The sequence below is a fragment of the Megascapheus bottae genome, chromosome 24 (assembly GCF_031878675.1).
Source record: "Megascapheus bottae isolate mThoBot1 chromosome 24, mThoBot2.hap1, whole genome shotgun sequence".
Classification (NCBI taxonomy): domain Eukaryota; kingdom Metazoa; phylum Chordata; class Mammalia; order Rodentia; family Geomyidae; genus Megascapheus; species Megascapheus bottae.
In genome coordinates, this window is record NC_143532.1 from 19872156 (window position 1) to 19885575 (window position 13420).

At 47.9% G+C, this 13420-nt stretch overlaps 1 protein-coding gene across 1 annotated transcript in view; it reads right to left on the reverse strand.

The window, feature by feature from the left end:
* Nucleotides 1-7573: 7573 nt before the first annotated feature.
* Slc12a3 (solute carrier family 12 member 3) overlaps nucleotides 7574-13420 on the reverse strand; it is a 29655-nt gene continuing 23808 nt past the window's right edge. The window contains exon 26 of the mRNA XM_090357607.1: nucleotides 7574-9047. Coding sequence (XP_090213733.1) covers nucleotides 8906-9047 — 142 coding nt within the window. The 3' untranslated portion in view covers nucleotides 7574-8905. The remainder of the gene's footprint in view (nucleotides 9048-13420) is intronic.

Here is a 13420-nt window from a genome sequence, read left to right on the forward strand (position 1 = left end):
GGGTCCCCTCGGCTGGAGGTACCGGGGATGCCGGCCTCCGCGCCGATCGGCCTGCGTTCCGGGGTGGGCGCGGGTGACGCGGTGCCCGCGGTTCGCATTCGAAGCCGGGGAGGGGAGGGGGCGTTCCGCTACTTGCTGCCGGTTTCCCCGGTGCTGGGGCCTCGATCGGGGCGCCGGGTGCGGGAACAGCCAGCCGGCCTGCACTCCTGAGGGCCATCTTCAGGCCAGAGATAGCAGCCCCGGCTGAGTCTAGAGTTGGGGCTAAGCAGGTCTCTCAGCTTCCAGAAAACCTACCACTCTGCGAGAGGAAAAAGTCATGAAACACAAAACTGACACTGCTCCGTGCCCGCCCTTGTCCCCATCCCGTTGGGACATCTGCTTTTCCAGGCCGGTCGGGGCTTGTGATAGCGGGAAGGGAGGGAGCAGGTGGTGCCTGCTGTGCTTCGAAGGGTGTTGGGAGTTTACAACACCTGCCACCAGGGAGTTCCACAGATTAGGTGGCTTAAGCAGTAGGAAGTTCTCTCTCAGTTCTGGTAGCTGGAGTCCAGGACTAGGTGGGTGTGGTTAGCTCTGAGGTAGGAGACCTAGGTGAGGAAACAGGGAAATGATTATATCACTTTTAATAAGGGTAAAGGGGGCCAGACTCAGACTTTAATCAAGAAGCAACTAACAAAATAAGCTTTTCCTCAAACTGAAACTGCCATCTCCTTTGAAATGGAGATTATAGGCGTATGCCTAGGATTATAGGATTTTAGGCTTATTCCTATCATCCTAGCTACTCAGGAAGCTGAGAACTGAGGATCATGGTTCAAGGCCAGCCTGGACAAGTATGGCCATAAGACCCGAATTTCTAAACAGCAAAAAATAGAAGAGGTAGTGGAGTGCTAGCCTTGAGTAAAAGAAGTTCATAGATAGCACCCAGGCCCTGGGTTCAAGCCTAGGCAAAAAATAATAAAATATAGGGCCGGGAGTGTGGCCTAGTGGTAGAGTGCTTGCCTAGCATGCATGAAGACCCAGGTTTGATTCCTCGGTACCACATACGTAGAAAAATGAAAAACCCAGAAGTGGTGCTGAGGCTCAAGTGGTAGAGCTCTAGCCTTGAGAAAGTCCAAGGACAGTGCTCAGGCTCTGAGCTCAAGTCCAGGACTGGCAAAAAAAATAATAATAAAATATAATAACAACATATAACACCCTTCTTAACTACCCATAACCATGACTTAAGGGGTTGGATTGCTGCATAAGATCGTGTGACCACATGTGACAAGGTATATTTTTCCCCAGCTCAGAAAAGAACAAAGGCAACAGGTAACAGCTGCCACTCTGAGTCTTCAACACCTATTTCCTACATGGGGAACAGGAAATGTTTCTCTTTCTCCCTCCTTTAACTTTGTTGTACTAGAATAAAATCAGTACTAAAACTTTCCCTGTAAGAGACACCCTGAAATGCTTTTCACACTTGAATCTCAAGGACCTGGGGGGAGGAAGGGTGTTTTTGTTTTGTTTGTTGTCAGTCATGGGGTTTGAACCCTGGGCCTGGGCATTGTCCCTGAGTTCTTCAGCTCAAGGATAATGCCCTACTCCTTAAGCCACAGCCCCATTTCCTGTTTTCTAATGGTTAACTGGAGATAAGAGTCTCGCGTTCTTTAGTGACCAGGCTGGCTTTGAGCCTTGGTCCTCAGATCTCAGCCTCCTGAGTAGCTAGGATTATAGGTATGAGCCACCATGTCCGGCTTAGGACCTCAGGTTTTGTGTGGAAACTGGGACACTGAGGGAACCCCTTCAGTGTTGCAGATAGGATTCAGCTCTCACTGCTGAGGCATAGGTTTGATTCCTGGTTCGGGAGCCAAAAATTTTGCTTTTTTCTCTCAGTATCTTCCTTTTATTTGGTAGAGAAATGAATCTATTCTCCCAAATGGTATCAGAACTGAACTGAGAACTTCAAAATATGCCTTGACTCAAGATGCAAAGCTGATAACTGATGCAAAGTTACAATAGTCGAACAACAAACTTGAAGCTACAGTGTGGTTTTAAAATACATCTTTAAAAGGCTTAAAAATATGTCCAGGAGCTGGGCATGGTGGCTCACGCCTATAATCCTAGCTACTCCTAGCTACTCAGGAGGCTGAGATCTAAGGATCAAAGTTCAAAGCCAGCTCGGGCAACACAAAGCTGAGAGACTTTTATCTCCAATTAATCTCTAAAAAATCGAAGTGTGGCTGTGGCTCAAGGGTAGGGTGGTAGCCTTGAGCTAAGAGCTCAGGGATAGCACCCAGGCCACAGTTCAAGCCCCATGCCCGGCCCCCCAAAGAAAAAAAAATGTCCAGGGCCAGGAGTGTGGCTTAGTAATAGAGCACTCACCTAGCATGCACAACGCCCTAGGTTCGATTCCTTGTTATTACACACATAAAAAGCCAAAAATGGACCTGTGGCTCCAGTGGTAGAGCTCTAGCCTTGAGAAATCTCAAAGACAATGCCTAGACCCTGAGTTCAAGCCCCAGGACTGTCCAAAAAAAAAAAAAATGTGTGTGTGTGTGTATGTGTGTGTGTGTGTGTGTGTATACATGTCCAAGAGGCTGTATAGGGTGGCACACATCTGTAATTCCAGTACTCAAAAAGGTAGCACCAAAGTGGAACTTTGGCTCAAGTGGTAGTGTTAGCCTTGAGCTGAAGAGCTCAGGGACAAGGCCCAGGCCTAGAGTTCAGGCCCCACTACAGACAAAAAAAAAAAAAAAAGAGGCAATACCAGGAAGATCAGGCTGGCCTACACCCAGTTTCAAAAAAACTGAACTCAGGCTTCCCATAAATCAAACAGGATTATTATATAACCCAGCAACTCCACTCTAGACACAGATCCAAAATAATTTAAAACAAGAGCAGAAACAAAAATTCTCACATGAATATTCATTACATTTATGAAGGCCCCCAAGGTGGAAATAAGCCAAATGTCCCTGGAAAGATGAATGGATCAGCAAAACATTATATAAGCAGACGAGGCACCACTAGGCAGCCATGAGCTAGAAAGCAGCCGAGACACACACAGCATGAAGATCCTCTGAAACTATGCTCTGAGGGAAAAGCATATGAGAGTCACATATTGTATCTATTTATATGATGCAATATATATCCATAACAGGCAAATCCATAGAGACCAAAAGCAGATTCACGGTTGCCAAGGAGTGGCTTGGGGAGTGATTGTGCCACCAGGATTTCTTAGGATAAAAATTTTTGGAGCTAGAGATGGAAATAGGCAGGTTTGGTATAAACACTGCCAATGGACTGAATCCACTGAGTGTCCATTCTTGTTACACCTTTTATAAGTGTTGAAAAAAATTACTAAACCTGGAGCCAATGGTTCACGCCCACAATCCCAGCTACTCAGGAGGCTCAGATCCAAAGGACTGAGGTTCGAAGGCCAGCTGGATAGAAACAGCTCAAGCTCCTATTAACCAACAAAATGCTGGACTAGAGACATGCCTCAAGTGGTAGAGCATCTGGTGTTAGTGAAAAAGCCAAAGGAGAACTCAAGGTCCTGAGTTCAAACCCTGGTACCTATACACACACACCCCTAACTTGAGTTGCTGTGTTCAGTTGAATCTCTTCAGCCTTTCGGAGGAAGTCAAATAAAACAACTAGTACTACACTACAGAACTTTCTGATTCCCCCAACAGTGAACCCAACCCAGCTGGCAAGTAGGCAGCCCCAGCTGATTATGTCATCGTAGAGTAACACCTTGGCGCCACTCCAGATTGTAAGCAAGTCCAGTTTTTGTAAGCAAGCTGGTTTTTGGCTCTCCTGGATTCCCTGATTTGGCTCTAGGACAAGAGTAAATGGACTGTGCCCTCCAGCCAGCCTGAAGGGAGTGTCACAGCTGAACTCGGAGGCCCAGGTTACCTCAGAAGTCCAGCCACCCCCTTTTTATACATACCCTCCCTCACCCCTTCACTGCCTCTCTACCAGCCTCTTGCTAAATAACCAGACTGGGCCAGGAGTTTGGCCTAGTGGTTAAAGTGCTTGCCTAGCATGCACGAAGACCCAAGTTCGATTCCTTGGTACCACATACATAGACAAAAGCCAGAAATGGTGCTGAGGCTCAAGTGGTAGAGTGCTAGCCTTGAGAAAGTCCAAGGACAGGGCTCAGGCCCTGAGCTCAAGCCCAGGACTGGCAAAAAAAAAAAAAAAGAAAATAAATAACCAGACTGCAGTCCTGCATTTTATTTTATTTATTTATTTGGAGGGGGGGAGAGGGGTCATGGGGCTTGAACTCTGGCCTGAGTGCTGACCATGTGCTCTTTAGCTCCAGGCTACCACCCTGCCCCCGGGCTGAGCTCTTCAGCTCAAGGCTACCACTCTACACTAGAGCCATAGCCCCACGTCCCCATTTTCTAGTGATTAATTGGAGATGAACCTCTCGGCTTTGTATTGCCCCAGCTGGCTTTGAACCGAGATCCTCAGATCTCAGCCTCCTGAGTAGCTAGGATTACAGGCATAAGCCATTGCACCCAGTTGTTTTCTGCCTTCTTAAAGTTGCCCAGCCTCATTTCTGGGGCTCTGACTCCATCCATCCATCCATCCAAGTGATTTCCAGTTAGGCAAAGCCCTCTTTCTTCCTACATTTCCCCCACACCCTCCCTCTGTCCTATCCCCAGTTGACTGATTGATTGCTTGATTGCAAGGGAAGGGACCCAGGGTTTGGCACACATCAGTCTTTCTTACTGGATTAGGCTTTCCATGTCTTGCCTTCAGCATTCCACCCTCCCCATCCCATCCCATCCCACGTCTGCCCTCCATCTCCTATACTACAGCTCCTCTTTAGTACATTAACCCCTCTCTGAAATGCTTAGGAGCTAAGCAACATTACAGCTGGGGTCTCTGCATGCTGACTGCCCCAGTCTTATTCCCTTCTTCTCCTTGTAAATGGTTTATGTTTGGTTCTCCCAGCATACCTCGGGCCATCCTTATACCAGTCCTTGCTCAAGCTACTCCTGCCACCTGGACACCTTGTCCACTCTACCCACAGCCCTTGTAGATTTTGATTAAACCCTACCCACCTTACAAACCTCTTATAGTAGCACACACACTCCACAGACACTTTCCTAAAGCCCTTGGCTTCATGTATTTGCTCCACTTAAAATAGGGAAGGGAAGGGGAAAAACAAGATGATGGGGGGGTGGGGAGTGGGGAAAAAAAAAAAAACATGAGAAAGGGTATCAATGTTCAAGAAGTAATGTACTCACTACTTGACAAATGTAACTGTAAGCACTCTAGATGTTACCCTGACAATAGAAAGAAAGAAAGAGAAAGAAAGAAAGACAGAAAAAAGAAAGAAAGAAAGAAAGAAGGAAAGAAAGAAAGCAGGCAAAACTGAGCTGTGGCTCAAGTGGTAGAGCACCAGCCTTGAGTGGAAAAGGTTAAAGGATGGTTGTCCAGACCCTGAGTTCAAGCACAAAAACAAACAAAAAAGCACTTGCCCTTTCTCAGTGCCACTGTGTTCTCTGGCCTCATGGCCAGGTGGCTCCTCTCAAGTATTTTTAGAAGGCATTTGTTATGGCTCCAGTTTCGGAAGCGATACTTATTTGGAACTTAGGCCTTCAGTTGTGACTAACTGGTTGTCACTGGGGAAGAAAGCCAGTCCTCCCCCACCCCGCCCATTCCTGGGCCCCCTTTCTTGAACGTTAGTGGAAATTTTTTTTCTGATGACCTGTGTTTTACACAGTCACAAATAAAACCTAACTACTTTGCATATACTCAGGGGACTCTCAGCCAGGGGTGTGTGTGTGTGTGTGTGTGTGTGTGTGTGTGTGTGTGTGTGTGTGTGTGTTTCTGGGACATGCTAGCCAGTTTCATTTCTATAAAATCCACCTGCCAGCCAGATGTGGTGGCTCACGCCTGTAATCCTAGCTACTCTGGAGGCTGAGATCTGAGAATCAATGTTCAAAGTCTTGGCACAAAAGGACTTGAGGCTCTTATCTCCAATTAACCCCTAGAAAATGGGAAGTGGGGCTTGGCTCAAGGGTAGGATGGTAGCCTTGAACTGAAGAGCTCAGGGACAGCTCCCAGGCCGAGTTCAAGTCCCATGACCCCCTGCCTCTGACCACACCGGAAAAGCCAGGCTGGTGTCTACAAGGTTATTCAGTCCAAACTGGGACTTTACATGTACAAATGAGACCCATAGCCTTCTGCTATGGGAAGTGGCAAGCTTATTGGGTACAAAGTGGGTTGTCCTGAACTAACCCCAAAGCTGCTAACGTTTGGCAGGAACTGAAGGAAGATGATAACTGAAGGAAGATGATAATGCTCAAGAGTAAACTGCTGAGGAATAGGAGGAAAAGTAATCTGTTATGTCAAACTAAAGTGTATCTGTCTTGTGTATTGATTTTTTTTTGGGTGCCAATCCTGGGCTTGAGCTCAGGGCCTGAACACTGTCCTTGGACTTTCTCAAGGCTAGAGCTCTACCACCTGAGCCTCAGCACCACTTCTGGCTTTTTTCTATGTATGTGGTACCAAGGAATTGAACCCAGGTCTTCGTGCATGCTAGGCAAGCATTCTACCACTAGGCCAAACTCCCAGCCCCTGTGTTGATATTTTTTGGTATTGATGTTTCCTGGAATTATTTGATTTTCTTTTTGGTGGGCATGGTACTTGAACTCAGGAGTCTGGGTGCTGTCCCTGAGCTCTTCTGCTCAACACTAATGCTCTACCACTTTGAGCTATGGCACCGCTGCCAGTTTTCTGGTGATTAATTGTAATCTCATGGGCATTCCTGCCTGGACTGGCTTTGGGCCACAATCCTCTGTTCTCAGCCTCCTGAGAAGCTAGGATTACAGGTATGAACCATCAGCACCTGACTTGTTTTTTGACATCAACTGAAACTGTTTTCTGTGATATTTGTAACCAGAAGCCATATGAGAAATGTGAATCCTGTGGAAGGATTTAAAAGAATAAACTCTAATTACTAGGTATGCTGCTTGTGGCCAGGTAGCCATGTTAGGGAGATACATTTTATCAAAGGAGTTAAAAGGAATAAGACCCCCTTTTGAGTGAGACCCTTCCACTGACTTCATCAACCCCAACTATATATGCCAGCCATTGTGTTCCCTGATCCACTCCTAGCTAGCTGGGATGGGAGAAAAAAAAAGTGTAAATCTTTGGGAAAAAAGTTTAAAGAATAACCAACGATGTGGGCCAAATTATCATCATTGATTGGCAGGTCAGCTGTCTGGCGACATATATTCAGATTCAATTTTCACATTGCATAGCCTGAGGCCCGGTGATGAAAGCAACAATTCTAGAGAGAGACAGAAGCTCAAATTTGGTTCAAGGTAAGATTCAAAATGCTGGTAGTTTCATAAAGGTTAAGGGAAACAGCCCAAATCTACAAAGGCATGGAAAAGAAGCTAAGGGAGAATAAACAGCTACTGTAAATATCAATGTGCAAATCTGCTGGTATGATCTTTAGGACTAAGAGAAAAGTTCAATTAGGGTTGAAAAAACAATGATTTTTTTTCCCCCTAAAACACTCAGCAGAGTGGAAAACAGTGAGTTCCCAAACAAATAAGTTCTGTTGACTGAAGAACATGTTTTTGTTTATTTTATTGTTCTGGGCCTCTCAACTAACTCAAAGTATTCCTTTGTGGGTAGGGTTGAGCATAGTAGTACACGTCTATAATCCCACCACTAAGAGCATGAGACCAGCCTGGACCAGAAATCAAGACCTTGTCTCAAAAAAAAAAAAAAAAACTATTAAAAAAATGATCGGTTTACCATTTCCAACATAGTGGGGAAATAGTTTTTGTCTGGGTTGTTTTTGTTCCTTTTTGTTTCAAAAGCCAAAGCATTCTGTCTTGGATCAGGGACTCTGTGGCGTCTGTTCATCAGAAAACTATCTTCTGTGTGGCTCTAGCAAGATCAGTATTCCCTGGGGAAGCTGAGCCTTCTCTGGAAGTTGGGGGTGGGGGGGTGTCCTAGGACCCCCGGAACCTTTGGAATTTGCAGTCCAAAGAAATTTTGGACTCAAGAGGAACAGTGCCAGCTGTGAGCAAATAAAAACCAAGTGAGAACTTGAGGCCCTGAAATTCAAGGCCTGATATCCACAGGGGGAAAAAGTTAAGGAAAAGAAAAAAAAATTCTAGAAGCTTTTTTTGCCAAGCACTGGTGGCTCATGCCTATAATTCAGGCTATTCAGAAAGCTGAGATCTGAGGATTGAAGTTCAAAGCCAGCTAGAGCAGGAAAAAAAAATAATCCAGGATTCTTCTCTAATTAACCAGCAAAAAGCTGGAAGTGGAGGTGTGACTCAAGTAGAAGAATGTCAGCCTCGAGTGTAAAAGCTAGACAAGGAGAGGCCCTGAGTTCATGCTCAATATCACAAAGGAATTAAGCTCAAGAGGAGATAGCCTAAATGACCATGAAACAAAGACCAGAGGTGACCCCTTTGGCGTGGTTATGTCTAGAGTGACAGGTGTCCTTTCATTTTTGCCTCCTGCCTGGCCCCCATGTCCCCCAGATTTATTCCACACTTGCATCCCTGAGGGTGCCCCATTTTGAGAGGCTCAATCTCACCCCATGGCTGCTGAAGGAAAGAGTCAGGGTCTGTAGAAATTGCAGAGTCAAGTACCAGCACTCAACTCAATTATCACACCAATCACGGGCTGAAATCTTGATCATTGAGATCAAAAGAAAACTTAAAAAATAAAAAAGAGGACATAGAGTCTTTCAGAGAATTTTCCACATAACTCTACCTATAATTTCTCCAGTGAAGCCCAGTGGCCATGTCTGGTGGAAGTGGAGTCCAGCCATCTTCCTCCGTGGGAAGAGCCTGGGATAAAACCGGAGACTCTGCCTGCCTGGACTGGAGCCAGCAACGCCCCAGCATGTCCCCCACACCGGCGGGGACAGGTCAAGCAGGAGTTACTGGCAGTAGAAGGTGAGCACATTCTCCTGGTTTCCTCGGATCAGGAGGACGGGAGGGTTGAGGTCCTGGGACAGTGTCTCCAGCCATGCCATGTACAAAGAGCTGGGGCATTTGCCCTTCCTTCCTATGGGCAAGGTGCTGCAAAGCAAGAAGAGGCCACAGAAGAAGAATTACCCAGGGCCTTCCCCACACATCCCAGCCCACACGTCCTTTCTGAACTGCCCACCTGTTTATTACCAACTTCAGAATCCTTTCTTCTCACACACTCAAAATGAAATGTACCTCGTAAGCAGGTGGTCTTCTTTCTAGACAAAGCTGTGGCCTGGTCTCCATCAACCTCCACAACCTCACCTTCTAAAGATCCAAACTCTGTCCCATACATACCCTTAGAACCACTGAGGCTTTCTTCCTCTTCCTAAAAGAAATGCTAAGCTTACTCCTGCCTCAGCCTTTGCATGGAATGCGTGCTTGCCCCTAAGCAGCCCAGCTGGGCCTGAGGCCCAAACTTTTCTTTGTCCCTAGAATCTGGTTCCAGCGAGTTTGGTGTGGGTAGTCCTAACCCCCTGGGCCAGCCCTATCACTCTAGGTTGGCTTCTGAAGCTACAAGCCTGTCTGATGTGTCATGTGACTCGGGTGCATATCCTTGTCCCCCCCCTGCCCCAAGGAAGCTGCAGAAGGGGCCGCCACTGCTGCCTCTGGTGACCTCTGTCCAAATTGTGCAACGCTGAGCAAATAACAAGCTGGCCTGGGAATGCTGGCTGGTGGTATTTTCCTATTTCAGGATATGACTTTTCAACAGGCTTAGAATCCCAAAGACGTAGCTGCACAGCTCTAGGCTGCTGGGGAAGGCAGGACCTCACTGACCCGGCTAGTGCCAGAAGCCAGGGCACCCCAGTGGTATGTTTTCCTGAAAACTCACTAAGCTGGGACTCAGCCCTGGGGATAGAGAAGGCAGGTGCCTGGGGGCCCCCCTCCCACACTAGGGCCCAGAGTTGGGTTCCAGCACCACGGAGCTGCCAAGTCATGACTATGCCACGTCCTCAGCCACGTGGGCCTTGGCAAAGTGTCTGATTGGCCCTGCGCCTCACAATGGTAATCTCACTTTTGTAGGATGTCTGTAGGCTTTGAAGAAAACAAAGCACATCTGGGCACAGCACCACGCATGGCACCCACAGCCACGTCCTAACACTGCACCCACTGTCACCACGGTTATTTTCCACCTTCCCTAGGTAGCGGAGCTGGCACTGGTGCAGTGAGGGCTCCAACTGAACCCTCAGAGCTTCCTGCCAGCTGCCTCTGCTCACCACCCCCACCATCCCTGCTCAGAGCAGCTGAGATCCCCCAACAGCTGCCACTGACTTAAAATGCCATTCATAAAAAGGCCAGGTGTGGTGGGCCTTGTCTGCGATCCCAGCTATTTGAGAGGTGGAACTCTGGAGAACCACAGTTTGAGTTCAACCTGGGCAGAAAGTTAGTGAAGACACCCCTCCCTCATCTCGATAAGCTGGGCATGGTGGTGAACCAGAGGTACAGTTGGGAAGATTGAGGCGCAGTTAGCTTGACAAAAAGCACAGCCTTATCTGAAAATTAACTGAAAAGCAAAAGGGTGCTGGGGTTTAGGTGACAGATTGACTGGCTAGCAATCAAGAGGCGCTGAGTTCAAACTAGAGAAGCAAGGAAAAAAATAATGATCAGAACATAACTTGAAAAGCATTGCCTTGTGGCAGGCAATCATCAGGGTTTGGTGACTGTAGGGCTATGAAGAACATGAAAGCCAGCTCTCTAGACTTTACAGGGTGCCTGAAGCTGAAGATGGCCAGACTGGGAAATTCATTATTTTCAGGAACTGAATTCATAAACTTCAAAGGCAAGGGGAAAGGCAGGTGTCTGATGGTCAGGAGTGGGGTCACCTCCACTGGGGCGTGGCTTCAGCATAAAGGTCCCTCCCCCAGTGTACCCTGTCCACTGGTTCCAACGTAGGTGCCTTTAACTGGTCCCAGAACCAATCAGTGACTGCATCCTGGCCCACAGAAGTACTTTCTTGAGAAATGAATCACCTCTGGAAATAATGCCACTCTAGAGCAAGGGGACTTTGTGTTCAAAACCACATCTCTTGGCCACAAAGCAAGGCAGCCTTAATTCAATCCAGGCCTAGAACCTTCAACAGATCTGCAACAGAACTAAAGCCAAAGGCTCAAAAATCCAGTCCTCTCTCCTCCTATCTAGGGTGTCCTAGACAAGGAGGAGCTTAATTTCCTGCCTCTAATATAGGACCCTTGATGAGTAGACCTGAAGTAGTGTTTTCAAAATTAGGGCTGGAAAAAGGCTGAGTGCCAGTGGCTCACACTTGTAATCCTAGTTACTCAGGAGGCTAAGATCTGAAGATCACAGTTGAAAGCCAGCTTGGGCAGGAAAGTCCATGAAATTCTTATCTCCAGCAAAAGCCAGAAGTAGCACTGTGGCTCAAGTGTTAGAGCACTAGCCTTGAGCACAAAGAGGCTCAGGGACAACACCCAGGCCTAAATTCAAGCCCTAGGATTAGGGGGAAAAAAATTAGGACTGGGCATAGTGATAAGCACCTGGAATCCCCACTACTTGGGACGTGGACACGGGAAGATCACAGTCTAAGGCCAACCAGGGTAAAAACTCAAGACCCTATCTGATCAACTATAAAACAAAATGACTGGGGGTAATAGCTCAAGAGGAAGAGAGCTTGTCTGGGGAGTACAAGGCCCTGAGTTGAATCCCAAATTAGAGGAGGGAAAGGAGAGAGGGAAGTCTCTGCTGAATGGTCACGATTTTGAGGTTATTGTTTGGTTTTGAGGAGGAGTGGCTACAGTAACAGGAGGTGCCTGATCCTGGCAGGACCTGCCCTTTAGTCTAGTCAAATTTTGTAGGGCTGTTTCCCAGGCTGATAGCTGAGCTCAGAGAGTGGGGTAGGAGGTGGGGGTGGGATGGGGTGTGGACGGGATAAACTGCTGAGTGGTGACTGGCAAACAACCAAGTGCTGCCTCTAGAAAGAGGCTCTAGAAAAAGCTGGACAATGTGAGTTTGTTTGCCCAGTGCACTGGTAGAGTCATTCCATCCTTCGAATCTCTGGACTCTGGACCCTGCCTTGATAGGAAGGGATTTAGGAGTTTGCATTTTCCACAGTGTCTAGTTTACTGATGGAATTGACCTGGGGCTGTACTTGTAGACACACTGGTGTATCTCCAGCTTGCAGCTCAGACTCCTGCCCACCTGCAGCCACTCAGCTGGTCCAAGAATTTGGCTCTCTTTAGCCAGGGTGCCAGGGCTGTGTGGTGGGGTGTGTGCTAATCCTACCAAAGCTGGTGGATGGAGATTGGCTTTTCCTGAGGTCTTGGGGTGGGCAATGGAGGGACAAAAGAAGCCAACAAGTGGGAGTGGGGTCGCCTCTGAGGATCCTATTCCTCATCTTAGGGCCTGAGATATAGACTCCTTTTAACACTGGGTAGATACAGAATCTCAGCCTGTCTGAGTGAAAAATCATCTTGGAAATATTTGAGTGACATTCTTGGTTTGGATCATTAGGGAAACTGAGGCAAGGGAGATGGGGGTCCAGGGTGGGGAGTTGTTTCACCTAAGACCACACAGTGAACTCATGGCAAGTCAAAATGCACACATTGCTTCTCTGAGCACAGCTGGCCAGGGGGAAGTTGTGGCTTGACACAGCTGTGCACATGGAGAGCACACACCAGGCCCCCAAACCCCTGAGAAGACAAGCAGCCAGCCAAGGTCAAGCTGTTCCACTGCCTCAATACCAACCCTGCCCTCACCCTAGGGACATTCTTGAACATTCTCTGTTAGACACTGGCCAGAGACTTGAGATATACCCCTAGCACTTTCTTAGTGATTAAATAAACAAACAAACAAAAACACCCCAGGAAACCTCCTGGGGTACAGCCTGTTGCAGACACCTGGGGGGCTTTGGTTGTCACCATCTTGACCTGGGGGCAAGATGTAGGGGAGATGACCTGGAAAAGGAGGATCACAGCTGCCCCCCCATCATTGGTAAACAACACACTTCTAGTGAGCTGGAAGTTCCCCTGTAAAGTTTGAATCCAAGCAGCAGGCTTGTGGCTGTCCTCAGAAACCCCGTGGTGGCTCGAGGAAGTGAGACCAGCCCCCTGTCACTCTTATTTGGGCGGGGGGATGGCGAGTGGCCAAAGAGAGTTAGACAATTCCTGACCAACAGGCTTGGCTTTGCTTCTGGACTAAGCCAGGTGCTCCCTCTGCCAAGCATGTCTGGCAGGGGAAAAGCAAAGGCAGTAAACAAGGAAAGAGCAGCAGAGAGAAATGGCCAGCAATGGCTGGGACCCGTGAGGCCCTTAGCCTGTGCCAGCTGGCACCTGGGCAGGGGTGCAGAGCAGGGGCGTGGCTGTCCACGCTCTGAGAGTCTGCCCAAGCTGGGTTGACAGGAGCTGCAGGCCCTACTGATCCAGACAAGCCCATTTCCTGGCCCTTTCCAGGGCTGGCTGCTGTCCCGCTCG